Source organism: Astyanax mexicanus, chromosome 2 (genome assembly GCF_023375975.1).
Source record: "Astyanax mexicanus isolate ESR-SI-001 chromosome 2, AstMex3_surface, whole genome shotgun sequence".
NCBI classification, from domain to species: Eukaryota; Metazoa; Chordata; class Actinopteri; order Characiformes; family Acestrorhamphidae; genus Astyanax; species Astyanax mexicanus.
The window spans coordinates 70,532,688-70,559,459 of NC_064409.1; the positions used below are offsets into that span (position 1 = coordinate 70,532,688).

General features: G+C 36.6%; 1 protein-coding gene across 1 annotated transcript in view; it reads right to left on the reverse strand.

The window, feature by feature from the left end:
* The window catches only part of slc34a1a (solute carrier family 34 member 1a), a 39,766-nt gene that overhangs the window by 4,199 nt on the left and 8,795 nt on the right, over positions 1-26,772 (reverse strand). Inside the window, exons 3-12 of the mRNA XM_022672030.2 lie at positions 25,935-26,090; positions 24,614-24,757; positions 23,124-23,267; positions 17,591-17,702; positions 15,604-15,799; positions 13,489-13,584; positions 11,178-11,256; positions 9,648-9,815; positions 7,813-7,929; positions 2,237-2,361 (exon numbers count right to left, since the gene is read on the reverse strand). Of these exons, the coding sequence (XP_022527751.1) occupies positions 2,237-2,361; positions 7,813-7,929; positions 9,648-9,815; positions 11,178-11,256; positions 13,489-13,584; positions 15,604-15,799; positions 17,591-17,702; positions 23,124-23,267; positions 24,614-24,757; positions 25,935-26,090 (1,337 nt within the window). The remainder of the gene's footprint in view (positions 1-2,236; positions 2,362-7,812; positions 7,930-9,647; positions 9,816-11,177; positions 11,257-13,488; positions 13,585-15,603; positions 15,800-17,590; positions 17,703-23,123; positions 23,268-24,613; positions 24,758-25,934; positions 26,091-26,772) is intronic.

Consider the following 26,772-nt stretch of genomic DNA (forward strand, 5'->3'; position numbering starts at 1 on the left):
TACCTTTCTCTTTTCTTATTTCACCCTCTCTATACATCTCACTCTCTCTCTGTCTCTACTCCTCTCTCTTTTTCTTCTTTTCCCTCTACATCTTGTTTTCTTACTCTTTTCCCTCTTATTCAATCTTTCTCTACTCTCTATTTAACTTCCTCTTTCTTTTCCTGTCACCCTCTCTATTCATCTCATTATTTCTCTCTCTGCGCTCTCTTAAGTACTTATCTTTATGTATTTCCCTTTCACTCTCCCTCTCTTTCTCTACTTCTCTTTTTCTACTCTCTGTCTAAATCTTTTTTCTCTCTTCTCTCTCGTCTTCCAACTCTCTTATCCTGTATTCTCTCACATTTTCCTTTCAATGTCTTCACTCACTCGAATCTCCCACTCTCTGCCCCCCCCTCCTTTACTCTCTGTCACTCCTCCTCTTCTTTTTTCTTTGTTGCCCCTGAATTTGACCTGGTAAAGCTCAGTCTGTCCCTCTGCTGTAATAAATTACAATAGTTAAAGATTCTGAATAATCGCTGTGACCTCAAAAGTCCAGGACGGCTCTTTAATTCTCTCTCGGCAGCTTTGTGAAGAGGACTGTGCTGTCGTCTGTCGACACAGGGGATAACTGTCACACAGGCTTCAAGTATCCGCAGGGCTGCCTCCTCTTTCTAGTGTTGTTTATGGGATGTTATAGTCAGTTACAGAATTAAACTCAGATTGAGAGAGATTCAGACTGTAGCTACTGAAAAATGTATGTAAAACCTTTGAGAGAGAAACTGGGGCAACAGACACTAGGAAGATTCTTATATCAGCACAATAAGGGTTGATTTCCCAGATGGGGATTAAGCCTGGTCGGAAACTATATTTTAATTTAAATGGAAAATCTCTATTCAAAATGCTGTGCAGTCTAAGATTAGGCTTAATCCCTGTCTGAGAAACTGCCCCCAAAATGTTTGTTTACTCAGCAAAACACACTAATATAAGAAAAAACAATAATAATATTCAAATAGAAAGTAGTGATTTTACATCACTGTGTTCATTAAAACGCCTCCAAAGCTCTCCTCCTGGGAGTTCAGCATTATTTATAGTTTTCACCATATCAATACTCGATTCAGTAAATTCATTAAATTAAAATCGCACTAATGTCTTAAAAATGAGAAAATCTAGTTCAGATTTACTGTATTTAAAGATCAACTGTTTTAATGTTATCTGGAGTTTTCACAAGGAAAATCTAAATTTAATCTAAATTTACCTGTGGATTCAAATAAAGTGCTTTAACGCAGTAAAACCTATGGATAGTAATGTGTGTTATTTGCATATCTTAAAAAAATGAATGGCATACTGTCCCTGTCCAATGAAAAGAAAAAACATGCATCTCTTAAAAAAAAAGTAACTTTACAGAAGAGATATATAAAACCTTCTTACTTTGGACGACAATAAAAAAAAGTCAGGTTATTTTCAGGTAAGTTTGGAGAATTTCTATTGGTTCATTCCTCAAGAAATTTTGACACAATGTAAAATTATGCAGTAAACTTAAAATCGACAAAAATGAGACTTGTTTTTTTTATTGGACAGCAGCAATATCCAATACATAACCAAATATTAGCACACATCACTTATAATTCATGCATTTGGCTACATTATGTAGCATCCATTGCTGACAGAGATGTGCAAATGCACACATGAACCCAGCTTGAATAATACCTGTAAAAAAGTAATGCCAATTACCAACTGATTCTGCCAATAGGTTTAGATAAATATACATCTATTGGCACCATACCTAATGCCATGTGTGGGCTAGAGGGGAATAGGGGGTGCTCGAAAAACAGTTACTCCAACAAAAGCAGAATAAACTGTTTTAATACCCACTCATTTTGGAAGAAACAATAACCAAACAGATGTCTCAATAATTTTGTCCACATGGTATATTAAAACAATTTTCCAAATTGTTAATTCTTTGTATGAACAGTACAGATATTATTGGGTTTACAGGATTTTGCACGACAAAAATGTGTTGTTGTTTTTGTTGTTAGGATGGGGTTCTTCAAAAATAAACCTGTTCTGATGAAACATGGCCGTTATGCAGGATCTTTAAATGACTCATCCTGCTGGACAGAACTCAAGTCTGGTGTTAGAGTAAAAAATATCCACACAGACTGTAAATGATTCCAAGCTGAAGCTGTGTCTGAGAAAAATGCCCAAAGTGGGCAGAATTCCCAAGAGCCTAAATCTCTCCACTTCTCTCTGCTCTTACCTGGCAGGCAGAGGGCAGCTTGTCTCCTGGACTGGCCAGAGCGGCAAGGATGGCTGTGGTGGTTGTTCCGATGTTGGAGCCCAGTGTTAAAGGGTATGCCCTCTCCAGTGTGATCACTCCAAGCCCTGCATCAGCCAGAAAAACAAGAATACAGCACTCAGGACTATGAGCAGACATGCACCCGTATATACTGTATTTTACAGATTATAAAGCACATTTTAAGCAACAATAGTAAGGAACAAGGGTGTCACCATGTTTCCCTTCTAATGGGAAACTGTCATTTAAAAAATATATATATATAGATATATATATTTCAGTCAAACGAGCGCTGGAAGTCAATCTACACAGATTTCTCTCCTGAAAACTGTTTATTTGGGTGCGTAAAGCGCTTCCATTTATTTTCAGAAAGCTTAGATTTCCAATATTTTCAACAGCATGGTTTGAAGCTGAGGGTTCTGGTAAACCAGGGCGCTATCAGCTAGCGGTTCTTCCTATGTATCTTGTTTTAACACAGTAACCTGCCATAATCAGTCTAATAATGCAGTCTGCCATAATCTCCTTTGAATGGCAAAAGAGCTAGGACTGTGGTTAGCAGCTAATGCTAATACTGCTCCAGCCTTGGTGCTGGAGAAACTTCACTGAAGCTCTTGTATAACACTGTACTTAAGCGGAGAGGCTTTACTGCTCCTTATGATCTGACTGGTAGAATTCAAACACATAAGTAGCACCAGATATATTTACATTGGATGCATTTAGAATTCATTTGTTTCACATGTTTTACTTTGATTTACATGTGTTGAATTAAATATCTAGATTTAAAATATATATATATAGGAACACTTCTAATATAACAGAATATAAAAGAAATATTCCAGTCAAAATTATTTACTGATATACATTGTTTAATGCATAAAGAGAACAAAGTGACATGTGGATTGTTAATGGAAACCAAAATAATCAACCCATGTATGTTTGGACCACTCATACTCAAAATCAAACTTAAATATTGAAATCATAGGCTCATCCAATCCTCAAAATTTCATCACGATATCCCATAATATTACTCAGTAGTGTGCACGGCCATGACGTGCCTGCACTCACTCCCAGCAATGTCCGGGATCAGAGCTTCTGTGAGCTTCTGGACAGTATGTGGACAGATCCTGCATCATCACAAGATCATGCACGGACACATAAAGCCCCAGAGGCTCTCCATTGGGTTCCAGTCTGGGGAACATGAGGGCCAGTCAACAGCATCAATGCCTTCATCAACCAGGAACTGTCTGCACACTCTGGCCACATGAGGCAGAGCGTTGTGATGCACCAATGTTTAAACCAGCACTGTCAGCAGTGACCCATCTCTTAACCAATAATTTAACATTTTGGTCTGGTGTGAAATCTCCAGAGACTACAACTAGCCAACTTTTGTACCATCATTCCATATGGCATGCGGGACTCTTTAATTAAATATTAGATGTGGATCAGGTTTGTGAGGTGTGTGCTGAAGACTCTCAGGATAAAATGTAAATATTTTAATTTAAAAATCATCAAAACTGAGATATGCCTAAAAATAAATCGTAATTTTATTTTTGAATAATCACAGAATATTGTTGTGATTAATACAATTATAAACAAATACTTTTAAGTGATTTATGTAATTAACACAAATAGCAATTGTGTGTGTATGTGTGTGTGTTTGGGATGGGGAGCCCATTCAAAGTGTAGCCTAGGGGCCCTGATCACCTTACGGTGCATTTACACTGCTCCGTCGCAACAACGCACAGCGACGGATCCCATTCATTTTCAATGGGAAGACGCGACCCGTCCAACCCGATGCATCTATCCAATCAGAGAGCAGGTGTTCGCCTGATACGTGTCTGCAGCGCAGTGTCTAAAAACATTTAGTTCCGCTTTCAAACGTCCAGAGAAGCCTGGAAGAGAAGTTTCAGGCTGTCCTGCATCATATATTAAAACCCTGCTGATTTACAGGGACTCTGATCACAGTAATACAGTAAGGAGAAAGGCTGCAGAGATTGTTGGGGTCTCTAGTGGCTTTTTAAAATATTAATATATAATTTAATTGGATAGGTTTGCTTTTGTTAGCCTATATTCTGCTCACTAGACAGTGTAATAAAGCTAAATCAAACATTTATATTTATTAATACACATTTATAGTTTTGAAATTTATAGAAAATAATAATAGCTTGTATAAAAGCATTTAAATTTATTAGAACGATTTAATTGGACGAGGCAGGGAATGCCTTTGTCACGCCCACATGCGACCAGTTGGAGGGGGGCAGTGCGACCATGTGCGCTGACGCGACGGAGCAGTGTAAATGCACTGTTAGACCCACCACTGATAGTGATGGTTCAACAAGGAATAACACTAATTGCATTGGCGACAATACAGAGGATGATACTAAATTACAATTAAATAGAGATTTAACATATTGTTGTAGTGAGAATGTTGGTAAATGCTTAGTTGCTTCACTCAAAATGAGAATAACTGAGAAAGATAGCTAAAAGTCCTGTGTTAATTAGAATGGTCATTATTTTTATTTCTTCAATTTCAAATTCAACTGCAGCAAAACACTTTTTAAGAGGGAGACCCTGAAGAAACATTTTAATTAATTCACTTTCATTCATCATCTCTGCTTTTTTCTTTCACCGGTTCCTTTTTTTTTAAGGCGTATCGTGGTTCTGCTTGGCTCAGTGCCAGTCGTGTTGTTGGCTTAATGATTGCGTTAGAAGCTGTGAGACGGGGGTCAGCGAGTTCCAGTCCTCTTGGCAGAGCAGATGCTCCTGTTAACAATTAAAACCTCAGAGTCCAACAGCGCTCCGTACAGATTTAATAAATAATGACCGCTGTGGTAAACTCCAGCTCGAAGACGTGCCGGCCAATCTCTCCGACTTCAAAGTTAATAAGAGGCATGATTATCCAGCAGTCAGCAAGTCAAGGCTGAGAGTAATACAATAATTGAGTCACATAATATGAGAGTGAGCGATAATTGGGGGTGATACACAGGTCTTGACTCAGTCAATATTTAACATCCATTAGCATGCAGGCTTCTGAGGCCTCCTCCAGCTCTGTTCCTTGAACTTTGTTCGCGTTCATTGGGAAATACCGAAGCTTAAATAGTAACTGAGGCTGTTTATGGAGCGAGTTCATTAAATTACACCTTTGAAACTCTTTCATCATCAAATATTCACTATTTACTGTTTACTTAGATTGATGCTTTAGCTGAATTCTGAACTTTGGACCTGGTGAGCACAAATATTCCAAGTAAAACAGCTTTTATTTCTCTTTTTCCCCACAATGATGATGATTATACACTTGTCGTTGCTCCAGATTGACATGTAGCATCTCAAAATTGCAGGTACACCTACTTTTGACACATCCAGAAGGCCTGGTATCAGAAGGTGCATGGGGAACAATTTTGTAAGATGACAGATAATCTTCTGTCTTTTTTCACAGGCACTTTTTTATTTTTTTATTTCGACACACAGTGGCCATACCTTTCCCTACTTCAACAGGACAACGCTCTTCTACATACTGCTTGCCTCGCAGACAAAGAAACTATGCCATATCCAGTGACATCACCAGACCTATTGGATATTTCCATGTATTGTTTCCCGTGTAACTGAACCGTTATATTCCTTCTGAATAGCATAGCACTCCAACACTTCCTTTCAGAGTGTTTTTCCCTTTCCCTCTTTTTACATCCATATAATGATAATGAGTGTATCTCAACTAATGCCCTGTGCCAGATAATTATATCCCTCCACTTATCTTCTGTTCATGTCTCAAACCCACAAATGAAAAAGAGAGTGTGCAGACGTTGGAAATGTTGTTTTGTACCCAGAGCCAGTTCTTCTGCTTATTTTTTAATTAAAGCCAGTGTTTTCTGTGGCTCTGTAAAGAGTCCCTTGAAGCTGTTATGTAATATTGTGCAGATGTTTGAGTAATTACTATTACTACAGAGTCATATTTACTTACACTTATCTGTGTAAACTCAAAATCTTAAAAATCACTTTTTAAATTGATGTATGTGGATTAAAAATATATCATTTGAATATTTGCTCACTGGTCACCTTATTAAAATGACCTACGTTGTAGTTTTACACAATGGCCATTTTATTAAAAATTTATTAAAAAAAGGCCATTGTGGAGTTTCCTCTTGCTGCCCACTTTATTAGAAATGTCACACCTTATTATGTCTGTTTTGAGTGTTCCCTTGTTTGGTCCTTTCTGCTCTTGCCTCTTTTTCCTTGTTTTGTTTACCTCCCTATGTGCTCCTGGAGCACATGGCTTTGCTTTGTAATTGTCTCTGCCCTAGCCCCGCCCTAGCCATTAGTGTTGTCACCTGGTGTCTTGTTTGTAACCCCGCCCCCTTGATTCTAGTCCCAGGTGTTCCACACTCTCCTCGTGTTTACAAGCCCCTTTGTTTGAGAGTTTTCTTGTCGAGTCTTTTGGGTCCTTGTACCTTTGGTGCTTTGTGTTCTTAGTTTATGTGCATTAGAGGTTGCGTTTTTCAGGTCAGTTGTCCTAGTCTTCCATAGATTCCATGGTTTGCATGTCAAATTGTTTAGTCTTAGATTCCAGTTTTGTTCCAGCCATAGAATTTCTTGTATTTTTAGTTTTGCCTCGTCTTAGTTTTGTCTCTGTTAAAGTAATCATCACACTCTTTTTTATGAGTTGTTTGCGTTACCCGTGTTTGTTTTCAGCTTTGCTTTTGTAAATCTTGTTTGTTTGAATAAATCTTAAATCTGCACTTACGTTCGTCCTATCCATCGTGACAAGAAACCCCTACATTGTATATTAATAGCACATTATTAATAACCCTTACCCTGTACTCCTACACTCCAGCCAAATGTTACTCAGTTTATCAGGTCCTGCTCTATCCCGTTTATCACTGGTCAGATTCTGTCCACAGAATGGCCAGAAAGTGTTCAGTGTTCATAGCAAAGAGAAGCTCTTAAGGGGCTGGTGGATTAGATGAATGGTTAACACTGTGCATTAAAATGGATTTGGCTGACAGTCTTTTCTGGTGTTTTATGTTTCAATCATATAAAATCAGGGGCATCAGAAGCATCTTTAATTTGAAAACCAATCAATATTTGTCGTCACTGAATTTGGATGAAATGATAGCTTACATATGTTTTATGCTAGCTGACTGATCTCCTAACAGTGACCTGCACTAACATTTCCACTGAAAAATAAAATCTGTCCTGTGGGGAAATCATAATTAACTTTTAATTTATTTGTTTCTTTGTATAGAATTTTCTTATGTCCATTGTGTCCAGAGTGGGAGCAAATATTGCAAACAATTGATCATCAACCAAGAATAAGGCAAAGCTTACTTCTAATACTTCATCACAATAGAACATAGCTGGGTGAATTAATATTTTATGTCAAATGTGGGGGTCCAAACGAATAATTATTAAGTGTGCTCAAATTTGTTTTATACAAAATAACACTGGAGTGTTAGTAGCTAGCCTGTATGGTCAGAAAATATACCCAAATTAAAACCATTCATAGAACCCTTCCACATGAGAGAGATCATTTTTTATGGACTTACCAATAAGTGGCGTCATGGCAGAGGTGAAGACGGAACTGCTCTGAACTAAGAACGTCATTCCTGCTCCGATGAACATGGCTAGATATCCTGCCAGCCAGCTGAACGGGTAGGGGAAATCTGGGCAGAAGAAAACACATACACAGTGCATGATGCATCAAACACCTAAAAATACATATGAATAATATTTACAGGCAGGCAGGTTGGCAGCCAGGTAGACCAATAGCTACAGAAATGGCTAAAATGTCAAAAAAATAGAAATGAGTGTGGCTTTCTGAAATTAACACAGTGACAAACTTATACATAGATACTTTTCAAGGTCTCTGAACTTCCTGCTAGTGATAATAATTGATTACATCTGTTAGTTTTTCTTTACTTATATAAAAAGGGTGTGTTTGAGAGTGTTAATCAGATTTAACACATAAATCTTCAGTTCAGCAACTATATATCACATATGTAGAGCTTCATGGGAGGTGTAGCCCCCTGGAAAAATCTAGATGAAGCCTTTAGCGAGACAAAATTGGTTCAGATGGTCAGGAACCACCAAGGAACTGACCTTTCATGAGCTAAAAGTTGCTGGAACACAAGTTTCACTGTCTACATTCATGCAATTTTTGATTTGCCATTGACTGAGAAACTTCTGTTCAAGAAGCCTTCAGTCTAAGCTAAAGTTGTAAAGTTCAGCTAACCACAGTAAAAAAGAAAATCTGGTCAAATGTAAAATAAAGAAGCATGTTTGTAGATGTAACAGTAAGGTATTTTGTTAAGCCTGGTGGTGGTGGCATCATGTTGGGGGTTGTTTTTATGCCAGTGTAACTGGTGACATTGGAGAAGGAAAATAAAGAAATTCTTGACCCAAGCCTAAATGAGGTATGTGCCAAATATATCATATTTTTTGCAATACAAGGCGCATTTTTAATCCTTTAATTTCCCCAAAAATCATCAGTGCATCTTTTAATCCGATGCGCCTTCTGTATAAATTTTACCAGTCAGGTATTAAGGAGCAGTAAAGCCACTCTGCTGAAGTTCAGCGTTATACAGGAGTTTCTGTTTAGTTTTCCAAGCACTGAGGCTGGAGCAGCATTAGCATATCAGCTAACTGCGCTAAGTGCTAGCTCTTTTGCTGTTCAGAGATAAGTATTAGCGGCATGTAGCCTGCTGCTAACCCCGGCTAGCACTGCTGGATCAGCATTAGCATTAGCTGCTAACCATGTTTGTTAGCTCTTTTGTCATACAGAAGTGAGTATATGGGACTGTAGTCTGCACGTTTACCGTGTTAAAACAAACTATGTGGGCCAAATATCTAGCTAATATCGCCCTGGCTTACTCACAACATTCAGGGTTCCTCTGTTGGGCACACAGCTAGCCTTATTGAAAATCTGGAAATCTAAGTTTACTGTAAATAAAAGAATTTTTTTATTTATTTTTTTTTTTTAAGAAATACAGTTTTGTTTACTGAACCTAGCTTAGCTTTACAGGTCTCACCACTCAGTGACACCCATGTTCCTTTCTTGTGTTATAATATAATGCACCTTGAAATACAGTGTGTCTTATGAATGAAAATAGACCAGAAAATAGACCAGAAAATAGACATTACACGATAGTGCGCATTATAATCTGGCATGCCTTATAGTGCTAAAAATACGGTAATTCATGTAATTGAACATATTTAATTAAACATACTTAGTTTTCAGTGGTTTCTTTGAACCATTTGAACCATTTAATATAAAAACAGTATTTCATACCCATATTATGGCAGCTTTTCTAAAATCAATATAGGTTCATAATTGCGCAGTTTGTATATTTGTTCTCTCAATATACTCTCCAGTGATTCGTACCTGTGTTAATGATGAGCTGAATGACTTTGGCCACTTGTCCTTTGAGGACCGAGTTGAGGACTTTGACGATGAGGATCAGACAGGAGCACAGCACCAGCAGAGACACACCCAGCAGAATTAACCCCACAGTCAGGTCTGACATGTGTGTGTTCGCAAACAGATGCCAGCCTGGGTAAACAGAACACAGGGTTACTGTCCACTGAACATTTACCTTCAGTCTCCTTCAGTCACGGTCAAACTCATAACAGCAATACAAGCTTTCTCAACAGATAATATACTGTACAAACATCAAACAGCCACCTACACACTGTCAACACTGAAATGATCATGTAAAATTCATGAGATTGTATAAAACAAGTGACTTATTTAAAATCATTTAAAACTATGATTTTATTCTAAACATTTAATTGAATTGAATTGAAGGTTCCACTATATATTTTGTTTTTCAAATTCATGACATAATTCTTAATATTGTTTTCTAAAAAATCAGGACTAAATTTAAAAGTTCATTACTTGAGATTGTATAAAGCAAGTGACTTAATTTCTTGAGATTTTGTCAAAATTATGGCAATATTTTGTTAAAATCATTATTTTTTTATGTTTCTGTTTCTTATTTTCTTTTAATTGTGATTTATGTTAACAATTTTATTCTAAATATTTTAATTGAACTGAATTGAAGGTTCCACTATATACCACTATGTATAATATTATTTTCAAAATCAGGACTAAGTTTTTGAGATTTTGTCAAAATCATGAATTCTTCTTCTGAGCTTTTGTTAGAACTAAATATCCTGAAATTGTAAAGTTCATGACTTTTTGAATTTCTTGAGATTGTATAAAACTAGTGACCTATTTTCTTGAGATTTTTCAGAATTATGCCTAATAGTTTGTTGAAATTATTGCTTTTTGAATGTTTATCTGTGAGTTATTTTCTTTTAATTGTGATCTATGTTAAAACTATTTCTATTACTTTATTCTAAATAACAACACCTCGATTTAGACAAACATTGCTTCTACATCCAGTTATCAGACATCCATGATAATATCTAGTTATTCCTGTTATATAACTACAGCAGACCTGGGTGTTTGCTTTTATTCCTGATATTTAAGCTCTCAAACTAGACAGAAATAATAATAAAAAAAAAAAAACTAGGAAAAATTCCACCAAGTTAATAATGACTTCAAGTAGGATCAACAACATACAGTACGCCAGAACTGAGCTTAATAACTCTGTTATCTGTTTGAAAATGCCCATCTGTCCTGACTGCATCATATAAGGTTAATGGTGAATATTCAATGTCAGTCTCAGTGTTGGTCTCAATGCAAAGTAGCCATCACACTGTGAGTGTGTAAATGCAGCATCTTTCAACAAAAATCCATACAACAAAATGAAGAGCACAATAAAACTGATGTGAATTCAAGAAGCAGAGCATTACCATGTAAATGTATGTAAATGTACACTGATTACATTCCTGGAAAACTGACTATTGTCCTATAGAATCTCATTCAGCTCATACAGACTGTACCTACATCTCTCTGCACTGCTGTGGTCAGCGTCCTTCCAGCAATCAAACCCAGAGGAGCAATTCTGAGAATCATTCACAGATGGCTACAAAAGGACAATGAGAGAGAGAAAGAGAGAGAGAAAGAGAGAGAGGGAGGGAGAGAGAGAGAGAGAGAGAGAGAGAGAGAGAGGGAGGGAGAGAGAGAGAGAGAGAGAGAGAAAGAGAGAGGGAGAGAGAGCATTAGAATTAATGTAAAACATTATTACTGTAATTTCCACCAGAAGCAGGAAAGTTTGTATGAAATTTATGAAATAGCTGTTGGAGAAATGCATTGTTATCTCCTTCAGAAAAGTAACAAGTTAAACTAAACCTCAAACAGCATTAATAACGTCCATTTCAGAAAAGAACCCAGCACTGCTGGAGCAGAATTATAGCTGTCGGAGTTCATTAAATGGTGAAAATCTAACTGGGAAAAGTTATCTTGTGTGTGCACTTTCATTTCACTTCGTAATGTTTAAACACTTAAAAGAATTTGGAGATGTTCTCCTATGTAGGACTCCGTTACTGCATCAGCAGATCAAACTAATTTAATATCAGTTCAAATTCAATGAAATCAATTATTGACATTGATTGGGTTTGTATGTGTATCGGTACACAGTATTGTCAGTTTGGTGAGTTTCCTTTCCAGGTGTTGTGCTGAATTCTGCGTCACTACCAAAATATGACTCCCATCTTGGACATGTGCATCACTCAAGAGAATGAGTGTAAGAGATTCCTTTTATTTCTGTTTATAAATGAGGGTTAATCAACAGTTACAGTAGATTATAGCTTAGATTAGGCCCAAAACCCGACCCGACCCAAGTCCTTCTAAGCCCGAGCCTGATTTAAAATTTTATTAAATAATAGGTCTATGCTTCTTCGGTGTTCCAATGGTAATGAACGTCATTCTGAACATAGTTCGCTCATTCTAAAAACCTGAAAATGTTTTTAAGAAGCTCAGTTTTAATGCTCTGTGCAAGTAAGTTTTAACGCTCTTTTAAGTAAGTAGAGCATTAAAACAGAGCTTTTTAAAAACATTTTCATGCGAAATCTGTTTAAAATGATGTTAATTAACATTGCAACACTGAAGAAAAATAGAGCTGTTTTTAAGAACAGCTTGTGCAACTTTTATTTAAAAAAACTTTTTGATTTGTTACTTTACTATATTGTGATTATCACACCATAGCTTTATATAAAATAAATATTGCATTAAAAAACAGACGCCTACGTCACAGACTACTTTCTTGAGCCCGGGTTTGGGCAGAAAATCTAAGATTTCGAGCAGATACAGGAATTAACAGTGTAATCTGCTGCACCAGTGCTGATGTGTGACAGACAGAGAGCCAGATTTTTGAAAGAAAAATGTTGCAATGAATCGAGCCATGGTTTTGCTGATCACAACATTTTTGTCTTGGGATATAATTTTGTTTCCTTGCTCAGGACTGTGTTTGCAATGTGTTTTATATCAGTTATTGTGTTTTAGACCAAACTGAAGAGTATAAAAGTCTGGACCAAACAAGAATAAGATACTTAACTTTTGAAAGCAAATTATAAGGTTTATATAAGGTCTAATTCAGCCTGTCAAACTAATTAAGAATATGTAATCTCAGCAACGACTTTTTTGTGTAGCTTAATACAAAAAAAGGCCAAAACTAACAGTTAAACTAAACTTGATGTTTTTAATAAAGTAGCCAGTAAATAAGAAGTATGAGGTAATTTTTATGGCATTCATTGCATTTAAATGACACTCTTATCCAGAGCAACTTACAAGGTCATTCTATTACAGAGGTGGTCAATGTAGTGTTAGGAGTCTTGCCCAGTGACTCTTATTGGTGTAGCACAACATTCAGTCACCCAGACTGGGAATTGAACCCTAGTCTCCCACATGATGTGGTAGCTCACTGGGAGGGAGTGGTATTATTCACTGTGCCACACCAACCACATTTTTTTATTAAAGTATGGGATTTGCAAACTGGTGTTCCAGCTTATGGAAGATTTTGGACAGGTATTTATATGTATAGTTGTTGAACTGAAGTTTTTTTTTTAAGTTTTTTAATTCCAGTGCCATCTACATCCCACTAACTCAGCCTATCAGAAAATGTTTCATGCTCCAAAAATATTTTCAAAAATCCTTATTTTATACTTTAAAACAGGTCAGTTTGACCCATATCCTAAATCGAGGGTTAAGCTCACAGCTATCCAACCTTGTAAAATATAAATCTATGTTCAGCAGTGTGAGGAGCAGCTGCAGTTAATGAGTAAATGAGCAGGAGATGGAGTGTACAGTGCAGCCGTACCATGAGGCCACTGCTTCCGCACCACACTTTCACCAGGCTGCGGTTCCTCATCCGCTCGTCTCCCAAAGCGAGGCCTGTTATCACGGATTTATCCAGCTAGAGAGGACAGATGTCAGCGAGAGTTTCCATCACATTCAAAGCAGACACTGAAGACCTCGAGTGATGCAATATGTGTTAATGTGGATCAACACACAGGGGCTTTTCAGTCTTTAAATAATGTGATAATGACAATGTGAAGTTGATAATGAGCCAGTGCTGTCTTGCAATGTGAATCAATGGCACTGCAATCAAACTGCAATCTGACAAGTGTTTATACACACACACACACACTCACACATGCAAACTCAGCAGCAGAACATATCCTTTTATTATTTGAGCATTTCCTGATTTTGGAAAAAAATAATAGACCTATTAAAAATAATGAGTTTCTTTGATTTTACTGAATTGAGAACCTCTGAAATATAATCAAGAGAAAGATGGATGATCACAAGCCATCAAACCAAGCTGAGCTGCTTAAATTTTTGCACCAGGAGTGAGTAGCATAAAGTTATACAAAAGCAGTGTGTAAGACTAGTGGAGAAGAACATGCCAAAATGCATGAAAACTGTGAAAACTCTGCTCTCTGATTGGCTAGACCCATTGTGTTGAACGGATTCATTTGCATAAACATTTCATTTGGCTAAACTTTTCATTACATGGCACCCCCGGACTCGACATGCTGAATTCTTGAGCCGATGCCTCCCATTGAAAATGAATGGGATACGTCACTGTGAATTGATGTAACTGAGCGGTGTAAATGCAGTGTATTGTTTTTTTTTTGCCTTTTACTGCAAAGCTGCCATACCATAATATGTCCTAGAGAAACCCTATAATGACACTAGATAGCTCATCACATTGTTCTCAGCAGAAGTGAACAGCCTCACTTCTTCATTGTAGGGATTCCACGAGATTCCTTTAAGATTCTGGTTCATGTTGACTTGATTGCATCACACAATTACTGCAGAGTGTTCAAGAGCACTTTCATGATAATCTCGCTCATTCCACCACATCCCAAATGTGTGGATTCAAATCCAGTGAGGGAGAAGACCACAGCAGAAGACTGAATCCTCAAGAAATAATGTATGATGTATGTATCATTATGCTGGAAGTAGCTCTTCGAAAATGGCCAAATTGTGGTTCTTGTGGAATTGCATTCAAGTGATAACTGTTCACACAAGGTATGTTGGGGGTTATGTATTTATGCTTTTGGTGCCAAATGGAGTCTACCATCTTTTTTATGGGCATGGTGCTGGTGCTGATGCCGAGTTCTTGAACAGATTTGTGCTTTTTCATCGCAAAATCACAGGTTCTCGGCCAGAAACGTTAGTGCCGGTCTGTCCCCACAGTCTTTCTGGTCTGTAACCAGCGAACTTGTGATGTGAACGGCCAAAAGAAGGTGTGTTCAAGCGTCACTGTAGCCAAGTTTTTACAAACCTTGAAAATGCAAAAGTTGCAAAAGGAGTGCAGGTTTTTACCATGTTGTTTTCCAATCGTACCCTGACTTCTGTTTCTGTTTTTTTGGAACACACGTACATTCATATACATAGTGAGTGAGAACAGAACATGTTTTTGGAATTTTCAAGTTTACAATTTCCAGTTTCGGTGAGCTTTCTGTTCTTGGCAAACAGAAGTGGAACCCAACCGTGGTCTTCTGCTGTTGTAGCTCATCCTCTTCGAGTTTGGACATGATGTGCATTTCAGATATGTTTTTTTCTGCTTATCACCACTGTATAGAGTCGTTATCTGTGTTACAGTAGCCTTTCTGTCAGCTCCAACCAGTCTGGCCATTTTCTGTTAAAATCTTTCATATTAACAAGCTGTTCCCCCTCTGGATGTGTTTTCTTTATTGAACCATTCTGAATCAACTTCAAAGCCTGTGGTGCTGAAAATACCAGGACATCAGTAATTCTACACATTCTCAACAACTATACTACCCTCAAAATCACTTTATATAGAGGTACCTAAAAACTCTCACTCTCACAATCTGTGAATGCAGGGATGCATGACACACACTTCTCACTTCACACTTCACCCTTGTGCTTCTCCTCCAACCCACCCCATATCCTTTTCACTCACCTGTATGATGAGTTTGGTAACAGGCTCAGTAATGACCTTCAGCAGCTCTGGTGCTTCCTCTCCGCTCTGCAGATGGAAGCTGCCGACCACAGTCCGGGCCAGAAAGCTCAGCAGCCCAGTGGCCACCTCCAGTGGCAAAAGTACCAACACAGATAACCAGTTAAAGCAGTCATGAATGGTAGCTCCAGCAAATGCTCTGTAGATACACAGCATGAGACAAATCAATCACTCATAGCACTTAGAGCACAATGCAACACAAACAAAATTTGATGTTATTTGCTCTTGCCCTGCTGTCTGCCAGTAAAAGACATGCTTTTTTGGACAAGCTGAAGTGAAAGAATCATGTGGACTGGAGTTAGTTAGTTAGAACCTCCTATGCCTATGTGGCATATTGGGCGGAAAACGATCACCATTGGGCTCGATCTTGTGCCCGTGCTTCAACTTCTTCTAATGCGATGTTCAATGTCTTGAGGTACTGATGGAATGACCTTCACCAGGTGTTGCTGGGGCATTCTCAAGGTCTTTTGGCACTTGTTGGTTGGCATCGCAATGCCGTCTTCAGGATCCTTGAGCTTTTCCTGGCTTCTTCTGCCAGGTCAGTCGTTGCCTGCTGTAACTTCGGCTCGTCTTCTTCGAGCAGGGCGATATCATCGGTAAAATTCGGGGCGCCGAGGCGGTCATGGTCGGCCCAATGGATGCCAGCTCCGATGCGGGCACCAGCTCGCCTTATGAAGAAGTCGAGGGCGACAAGGGAGTGCAGCACAGACAGGATGCAGCCCTGCCTGACGCCCATGGTGATCTCGAAGAAGTTGGTGTGGCCATTTCCGGTCTTGACACAACATCTCGATCGCAGGTACAGGTCTTTAAAGATCTTGATGAAGTCAGCCAGGACACGGTACAAGCGCAGAATCTGCCAAAGAGAGTCCCGGTGGATGCTGTCCATGGCCTTGATGTCGACAAAGTTGATGGCGAGTTGCTGCCGGTATTCAATGCACTGTTCGATGATGTTTCTTAAGGTGAAGTTTTACTCCGTGCAGGATCAGCCGCTTTGGAATCCATCTTGTTCCTCTCACAGCCGTTGGTCGAGGGCATTCTTCAATCGTCGAAGAAGAATGGTGCAGACACTGGATTTTGTACAATTATGACTGGGATACACACTGTTACACAGTTTTCACAACCATTGGTATGAAAAAGTTTGGGCACCCCTGATCATTTTCATGATTTCAACTTTCAATGGACGTTGATGTAATTTTGGAGCACTTCTATTGGTCCAATTATAATGATTTATACAATTTCTAATTTAACTACTACTAACTCTGCATCGAGAACAGCTGGCATACAGGCTCAGTTTAAGGATATATATATATATATATATATATATATATATATATATATATATATATATATATATATATATATATATATATATATGCATTTAAAGGATAAATGATGGTGAATTATGGGAAACGCCCAACACTTAACAAGCACATTTAGTGATGAGAAAGCTACTTAGGAAAATTCAAAATTGCCTACATTTAATCACACCCACTTCCTTTCTTCATAATCCATAATTGGTACCACTTTAAAATAAGACTACCTTTATAAAGGGTTTATAAATGGTTTACAATTAGTTTTTTTAATGGCTACTAATTAGGTTGTAAATGCCTTAGAAATCATTAATAATCAGTTGATAATAATCATATGTAGAAAGTGCAACAATGACCTGTTATTTGCCAAATAGTGAACCCACAGCCATCTATGCTTTTGCCCTTTCTATGTATGTGTTATAAGTGATTAATAACCATTAATACATTAATTGTAAACCATTTATAAACCCTTTATAAAGGTAGTCTTATTTTAAAGTGGTACCCAATAATTCATCAATTGATGGTGATGATAGTGGTGGTGTTTTTGAGGAAGAAGTTGGTGAGTAGAGACTGATGATTGAGGACATTACATGAAAATAAAGATGTTTGTATCTCATTACCGTTTAAATTCGTTCCTCTCTCCGGCCTGCATCAGAGCCACAATGGTGTTGGTAACAGAAGTGCCAATGTTTGAACCCATGATTATAGGAACAGCAGACTTCACCTCCAACACTGAAACACACACACACACCCGCGTGCACACACACAAGAACAGATTTATAAATGAATCTATTCATGAGCTGGCAGCATTTTTTTCCTGATTGAAAAATGAACATAATTGAATGGTCCATGATGGACAGAGTGATGATAGCCTCTGGACTGAATAATAACAGAACATCTCCAGAATAATTTAAAAACCCATCAATTCAAGGACTTCCGTCTTTTTCGGGCTAAATCTCATTCCCGTCATTTGCGGCGAGCTGATATTGAATCTGAGACTGATGATTTTCATTCCAGACTGTTCCTTTATACCACTGACCTGCTCAATTAATGAAAAGCATTTCAACGGCAAGAACTTCACCTGCCCTCAACACACCGACTGCAACTTCATCATGAGAAAAGGCCAATAATTATACCCTCCTGTGAGCTGAAATCAAGCACTGAATCAGAGACAGTGTGTGCCTTTTAAACCAAATCTGAGCTGTGCACATGAAAACACAGCAAACCCAGACACTCACACCCATTAGCTTCAGTTCATGCCCTCAGTGAACCAGAGGAAGGAGAAAAATATACATAATAAACCTGGAAAATCAAACAGACTGCCTTTCAGTTTAAATTAATTTATGTTGCAGGAACCAGGTCATTGAAATCTTGTTTTTTTTTTTAAAGTCACCATCACAGTGTGATAAGGTAAACACTATTAAGATGCCATATAATGCACTTATTAAGTATTTTAGCTGTTCTTTAATGTATAAAATAGTAATAATGTGATTTTGATTGAGGTGAAATATGCCCAAATACAGTTTTATAAGCATATTTACCGCCCTGTTAATTTACCTCAGAATAAAATATCCTAACTCCCTTTTACAGTTATGAAACATAAGAGAGAGTCTGCTTTGATTATCTGGTTTACATCCCTGTGGTAGCTTTATACAGCTCTGGAAGAGAGAAAAAAAGAAGAGAACACCTAAAAATGATGAGTTTCTTTAATTTTACCAAATAAAAAAACCTCTGGAATATAATCAAGAGGAAGATGGATGATCACAAACCATCAAACCAAACTGAACTGCTTGAATTATTGCACCAGGAGTAAAGGCATAAAATTACCCAAAAGCAGTGTGTAAGACTGGTGGAGGAGAACATGACAAGATACATGAAAACTGTGATTAAAAAACAGGATTATTCCACCAAATATTCATTTCTGAACTCTTAAAACTTTTTGAATATAAACTTGTTTTCTTTGCATTATTTGAGGAGCTCTGAAAGCTCTGCATCTTTTTTGTTATTTCAGCCATTTCTCATTTTCTGCAAATAAATGCTCTAAATTCAATATTTTTATTTGGAGTTTTGGAGAAATGTTTCTAACTGCTTCCATGATTTGTTATTCACCTGAACGTATTAGACCAATGACCTTTTATCATAATTTATAATTAGACTAACCAAAGGAGGATGCTCTACCCAAGTTTCTTTCTCTTTCTTTCTTCAGGAGTTTTTCTTTGCTAAAATTGCTCACCATTTTCTGTCCTGCCACAACATTTTCTAAAAATCTGCTTTGAGACATCAGTTGTAAAAAGTGCTAAATAAATACATTTTATTTGATCAAGGTCCTTTTTATACTGAACTTTTTGATCTTTTCGATTAGTTAATCCTACATCACTACTTTGGTAAAAGTACCCACAAAGTGACTCTGGCGATTAACATTAGCATCTGCTTTAATCAAACTTCAGGTGCCAACCAGTGCATTAAAATGTAACTTTCCATGAAGCATGACTAGCGCACGTTTAATTTCACCAGCTACTTTTGATGGACTTCTATCCCCTGATGTCCTCCAACCACTTTGTGGAGTTTTTAGGCCGGGACGCCATCTGCTCCGAGGAATGAGCTCATCAGAGAAGTGTGCTTGTAAGTAAAGCAACAAATGCACAAGAGCAAGAACTTTCAATCAAACCTCTTCATAATTGGAGGTCTCTAAACACTCTAAACCCAGAGAGAGAAGTCTCTTTAAGTTAGTGCTGCACTCATTAATGAAGTACGTGCATAGAAGTCCTTTTTTTTAAGTCTTTTTCTCATGTGTACTTTCAGTTGAGAAAGAATACAAAAATACACACAACTAAATAATTATTTAATTTAATTTCATTATACTGTATTATTATACTATTATAATGAAGGACTACAACATGAAAATAACTGTCAAATGCATTTAAAAGGTTCAGTGGGGTGAGAACAACATGCTGGTAAGCAAGAACTTAATGTGAAACAAACTCTAAATGACAAAAAATGAATGCTAATTAACAAAAATTTGATAAGCTTGTGACAATATTCAATAACAGGTTGCTTAATAAACAGATATTTACAAGACAATAATAATTAACAATTATAATTCCCATTTGCACCATCAGAATGCATCACTTTTCACAGTCATTTGTTTTAATTAATCTTTTTTTTTCTTTTTGGTGAAGAAAAGCTTTTTTACAACAAGCTTGTCTTGTCAACTCTTTAATTATATAAAACGTGAAAATGTAAGAAGTTGAAGTAAAAAGTTATCTAAAAAAATGATTACTCCGTTCAAAATAACCAAAATAAGAAATGTAACAAAGTATTTGCACTTTGTTAACTGACACCTCTGCTGTTTTATGTAGTGTATGTAATGTATGGCTACTAACTGAACTGGGATGGTCAGTGGCATGCAGTGATGTCAGTAACACTTACTCTAACTTGACCATTTTTTCAGTAATTAGTAATCTAACGTGTTACTTTTTCCAATCCAGGTACTTATCCAAGTCCCTGTGCGTTATTTTTTTTGTGATTTTCCTCAGTAAAAGATATTACAGAGTCCAGCTGGACACGTTGAAAGGATAAACGAGAAAGACGTTTACAGTAATTGTTTTATTGCTCTAACTGTCAGCTGCAACCACGCCTAAATAACAACAGGCTAGCGAGCTAACAAGCTAACAGGCTAAAACTAGCACTCAGGCTGAACACACACACACACTCAAACTCTCACACAGGGAGCCACTTACGCAGTAACATAATCCCTGTAGGGAGGAGAGACATGTGCATTTTCTAGCTAAAAAAACAGACACTATTCTGAGTTTGTGTCAGCTAAAGATTTATCAGTATCAAGGTTGGTTGTGCTGCACTTTGTGCTGTGAAAAAGTGCTACCTAGCTTTAAAAACAACGTGAAATTTGAAGAAACGTTTGGAGTCACAGCAGCACACTTACAGATCAAGTCCCAAAGGTGGAGTGAAGCTTCCAATAAAGTGAGTTTCAGAAAAACTGTTATATCAATGCAGCAGTAACTTTCTAAGTAACTTAGTTACATTTAAAATCATGTAATCCCCAAAGTAACTAAGTAAATTTTTAAAGGAGTAATCAGTAATTAGTAATCAGATTACTTTTTCAAAGTAACTATGCCATCACTGATGGCATGTATTGATGATTGAATGCCGACAAAAGTAGTAGAATAAGTTCTGGATTGTGTAAAGCTATACATTCTGCTAACAAGTGGAATAATTATCATTATAGGCTTCACTCGTGCAGTTAAGAGTGTGGAGCGTATGTAAAAGAAAATGGCTGTAATTATGATTCATGCAACATTTCTGATAATCTCTTTGGTTTAAAGGTAAAAGTTTACACTTCTGTTTACACTTCTGTCTCAAATTCAAGGTGGTGCTGCACAGAGAAGAAAATAACCAAACCCCTGTTAATATCTGATGATTTGATTGTTATACAACCTGATTGTATAACAGCAGGGTCACAGAGCACACTGGCAAGATATGGCCTTTTTCACCTACACTGAAAAAATGATGAGTAAAATTTACTACACAACTTTTTGCATTTGCTTTTTTTTTAAGTAAATTTAATTTCAGATCAATTTAAGTAACTTCAACTCGGTTTCAAGACTTTAATGTTGTGTAGAGTAAATAAGAGAACTGAACTTCAGTCAATCCTTTCTTTTAGTAAACTTTACTTAATTTTTGAGTACAACATTACATAGTTACAATTACTTAATTTATACATTATGATACATAATATATTATAATTCCTGAAAATGTAATATTTTTAGTTAAAACACACATTCAAATATTTACATAATCTACATAAAATTTACATAATTTACATAATAAAAAAATAAGATTTATTTTGTAAACAGACCAAGTCTCACTGTCTCAACACATGGACGGCATGTAATATTTTAGTATACTAAAAGAATGTATTACATGCCATCCATGTGTTGAGACAGTATAATATGTGTGTTTTAACTAAATACATTAAAATTTCAGGAATTACAATATATTATGTATCATAAATTGTTTGAGTACTATTGTATAAAGTAATTGTAATTAGGTAATACCGTATGCAGAAATTAAGTAAAGTTTACTAAAAGAAAGGATTGATTCCGCAAAAATAAATTAAGTAATGTTTATTAAAAGAAAGGATTAATTCAGAAAAAATAAATAAAGTAAAGTTTACTAAAATAAACGATTGATTTAGCAAAAAAAAATTAAGTAAAGTTTACTAAAAGAAAGGATTGATTCAGCAAAAATAAATTAAGTAAAGTTTAATAAAAGAAAGGATTGATTCAGCAAAAATAAATTAAGTAAAGTTTACTAAAAGAAAGGATTGATTTAGCAAAAATAAATTAAGTAAAGTTTACTAAAAGAAAGGATTGATTTAGCAAAAATAAATTAAGTAAAGTTTACTAAAAGAAAGGATTGATTTAGCAAAAATAAATTAAGTAAAGTTTACTAAAAGAAAGAATTAATTCCGCAAAAATAAATTAAGTAAAGTTTATTAATAGAAAGGATTGACTGAAGTTCAGTTCACTTATTTACTCTATGTAACATTTAGGTCTTTAAACTGAGTTGAAGTTAGATTAATGTATCTGAAATTAAATTTACTTAAAAAAAAAGCAAATGCAGAAAGTTGCGGAACTTTAAAAAAGAAATACTCATCTTTTTTTTCAGTGTAGGATATCCTCTCATTTCACCTTCCAACATCTTCTATTGTGTAGAAGACTATCAAACATAATCAAAGCCAGCACGACTAAACATTCTAACAACATTATCCCAAGATCTATGACCCTTATTACCATTTCAGACCCTGTATTTAAACCCAATCTTTAGTTCTTTACTCTTTACATCAATGTAATAATTAATATATGTTTCATAGGCCTCAAAATTAAACCCTAAATCACACAGTTACCAAATAATCTTTTGACATTAGTTCCTACATTTGAATGAACTACTGTAAATAAACCATTAAAGGGTCAAAGGGGTTGACTGTGTTGGACGCTACCAATCCCATGCATTTAATAGACCTTTAAGTGGAGTTACAGGCTCTCTTACTTACTCCATAATAGAGCAATGCAATGATGCTCAATTTACTGTAGAGGAGTTAATGGAACTGTGGCTGAGGGTTGAAATACTCACGTCCGGAAGAGACCAGGCTGACGATGATGGATGTGGAGGTGCTGGAGCTCTGAACGAGCACAGTGACCAGAATTCCAACCACCAGCCCAGCCACTGGATTAGAGAGAATCGCATTGTCTTGGAAGATATCTCCCGCCACCTTACCTGCACACATTTATCACATTCAGAGGAGATTAGAGTGGAATACATGCTGAAGATTCTACTGGTGATGCTATTCACTTTGATAATAATCACATGTAAGTATTCCACCTCAATGAGCAAAACCCATAAACTGAAACACCTTTATGGGCATTCCAAAAGTCATGGGATAACAGGGTGTAAATTGAGTCTTTAATTTAGGACAACCAGGTTCAAAAACAGCTTTTTCCTGTATGCCATAAGACTGTTTAACACTAGAAAATAATAACACTAGCAGAACATTAGTATTTAGGTTCTATACATGCAATATATGCAATAAATGTACAGTGTGAATAGGATGGATATGTATAGCTGTATATAATAATATGTATATTTTTCTACTTGCACTTTAAAAAAAAGTATTACTGTTGCTAGTTGTTTCTCCTAACTAATGGGCCGTTGCAATGAAATATCATTTCTTTGTGCACTGCTGGTGTAAAATTGAATGACAATAAACTAAGTCTAATTCTTTAGTGTTACATCAGAACATAGCTTGTGAATGCCCACACACATGATTGTGGTTGAACACTGGCCAACATGCTCATGGCAAGGCGAATTATGAATTATCAGACTTCTGGGAGGTCTGATAGTGAGTGCCAGATGGATGGGACATTCTATTTCCACAGTTATTTCCAACCTTGCAATGTGATTGGCTGAGAGGTGTTTTATGAGTGCCGCTATCAGCTGGTAATGCACTGTAAGCGAAGCTCTAGATGTATTACTCCGCCACATACAGGTAAACTAGCAACGATGCAGCGCTTACAAGCCAAACAGCACAGCTACAAACAGAGCAGCAATGGAACTATTTTAACTCGGAGAATGTTTATAACCAAACAGATCATATTTTCTCATCCTCTTTAACTCAAAATGTTTCAATAAATAGTGATAATGGAACTGTTGTTTAATCGCAATAATGCATTTGAGGTTTGTGCTATAATGTTTAATATTATTGTATTATAGTATTATTACTTATTTTAACATTCCTCGATCCATAGAGTCAATGGTGTATGCAAAATATGTTACCACCCACTGTGGACAGGATAGTAGGTAGTAATGATCATTCAATGCACGAAGCCCCACACATAAATATCCCAAGTCATTACAGCATCCTTTAACCTGCTTTAACCTGACTTTACGCATGTCAGTGTAGCACAATTAGCAAAAAAAAAAAAAAATAGCACATTACTTTCTATTATAAGAATTACAGATAATAATAAAACCAAAAGTATCAAAGGTAAGAATTCCTTTAAACCAGTACGAGATTAACGATTTACTATCACACTGCCACCGGTTGAGTAAGGGGACATATTTACCCCCAGCCAGCTGAAATGCAGAGCTCAATGTGTCCAGGGAGCAGACGAAGCAATACAGGAGGAAGAAGAGCGCTGGAATTTTCATCACACTGATGAAGAGCGATTTCATTTTTTCCTTTTCTCCAGTGGGAGCATTAGGAAGCACTGGAGGAGAGAAAACATACATCACACCAACTGTACTGTGGTTTATTTACACTGAATAACCCTTTACAAATGTTTTACAATTTCCATAAATGCATAAAAAAAAGCCCCTTACAGCAAAAGAGATAAAGTGGTTATTAAAATACTTGAGATTCTATTTTGGTCTCATATGTGCTACATTTTGTGATACTGATATAACTTTCAATGAAAAATTATTATGTATGCAAATTATTATGTATCAGTAAACAATACACTAAAAAAGAAATACTTGGGCCTTATCTTACACCCCACAAACAGTTTATTTTCATGTCTTGGGCCAAAGGCGTTAAAATAGCAACGGAATTTAGGAAAATCTGTACACCAAAGGGCTTGGTAGTCTGGAAGTGAGGTTTCTGGTGTATTGCTATCTTGGTGCCGGTAAACACAGGTGTGCCACAGACTGATTTAATTGCAGTCAGAGGTTCTTTGCTATCTTGGCAATGCAGGTGTGCCGTGCACGCTCAACGCGTTTACACACCAATTGTTACTCACACACATCGAAACGCAGCAGCACAAACCCAACTTTTACATCAACAATAAACAGAAAACAAAATAAAATATAATCAAGAGGAAGATGGATGATCACAAGCCATCGAACCAAGCTGAAAAGTTATTCAAAAGCAGTGTGTAAGCCTGGTGGAGGAGAACATGCCAAGATGCATGAAAAACCAGGGTTATTCCACCAAATATTGATTTCTGAACTCTTAAAACTTTGTGAATATGAACTTGTTTTCTTTGCATTATTTGAGGTCTGAAAGCTCTGCATCTTTTTTTGTTATTTTAGCCATTTTTCATTTTCTGCAAATAAATGCTCTAAATGACAATATTTTTATTTTGAATTTGGGAGAAATGTTGTCTGTAGTTTATAGAATAAAACAACAATATTCATTGTAAATAGCAAAATCAGAGAAACTGATTAAGTTCTACCAGTTTCTACCCACTTTCCTTTCCTTTGTTTCAATAAGCTTCACATTTAAATAAATTATATAAAATATACAGTATAATATCTTTTTTGCTGGTTTACTTCAGCCTACATTACTCTGACCAAAATATTGTACATTTGTTTGGATCATATAAATACACTGATTCATCACAACACCCACAACAACACATCTGTGATATACAGCACACTCACACACACCTTGTACTTTTGGAGGTCTTCCTCCTTCCCAGGCATCGTGGGATGTAGAGCCGAGTCTGTTGGGGTCTGCATGAGAGCAGCTGCAGATGAGATCCACGGTGGAGCCCATGTCACACTCTACACACTCTGTGGAGTTGGAGCTGTGGAGATCCATCCCTAAAAATACAGTGAGTGGGAGGAAACAGAAGACGCCCAGATCAAAAATTAACAATTAAACAATGATTCCGTTTCCGGATAGCTAACAGACACACTGCAGCTCCGTATATGGTTGTTTTTCCTCTCAATTCTGTCATCTTTTTGTCAAAGTTTTACTTTGTTATAGGGTGATCACAGTGTTAGTTTTCAGCTGTAAAAGTTTCCATTCTTTAATGCCAAGTGTCTTTGAGTGCATAACCTGAAAAGCATGTGCAATTTATTGTACTTTTAATTAGGGGTGGGCGATATGGCTCTAAAATAATATCACGATATTTCATGGTATTTTCACGATAACGATACTTTTGGCGATATGACAAAACACTGAACTAGAAAAAAATATTTAAAAGTTTATTATTGCATGCAATATAATATGGCTAACTGAGATACTAAAAAAATAATTTTATCAGATTTGTAACAGAAGTCAATGATCCAGAAGGTTATGATACTAGTAATGCTAGTAATGTCAGTTCGAATCCTGTTTATGTAGAGTGCTATCAGCTACCGGAGCTCTGAGAGAGCACAATTGGCCTTGCTCTCTCTGGGTGGGTAGACGGTGCTCTCTCCCCACATCACTTTTCCCATTGTGCATTTATAATATAATATACAACAGTTAGTTCTGACCTCACAATCTGATTGGTTGACA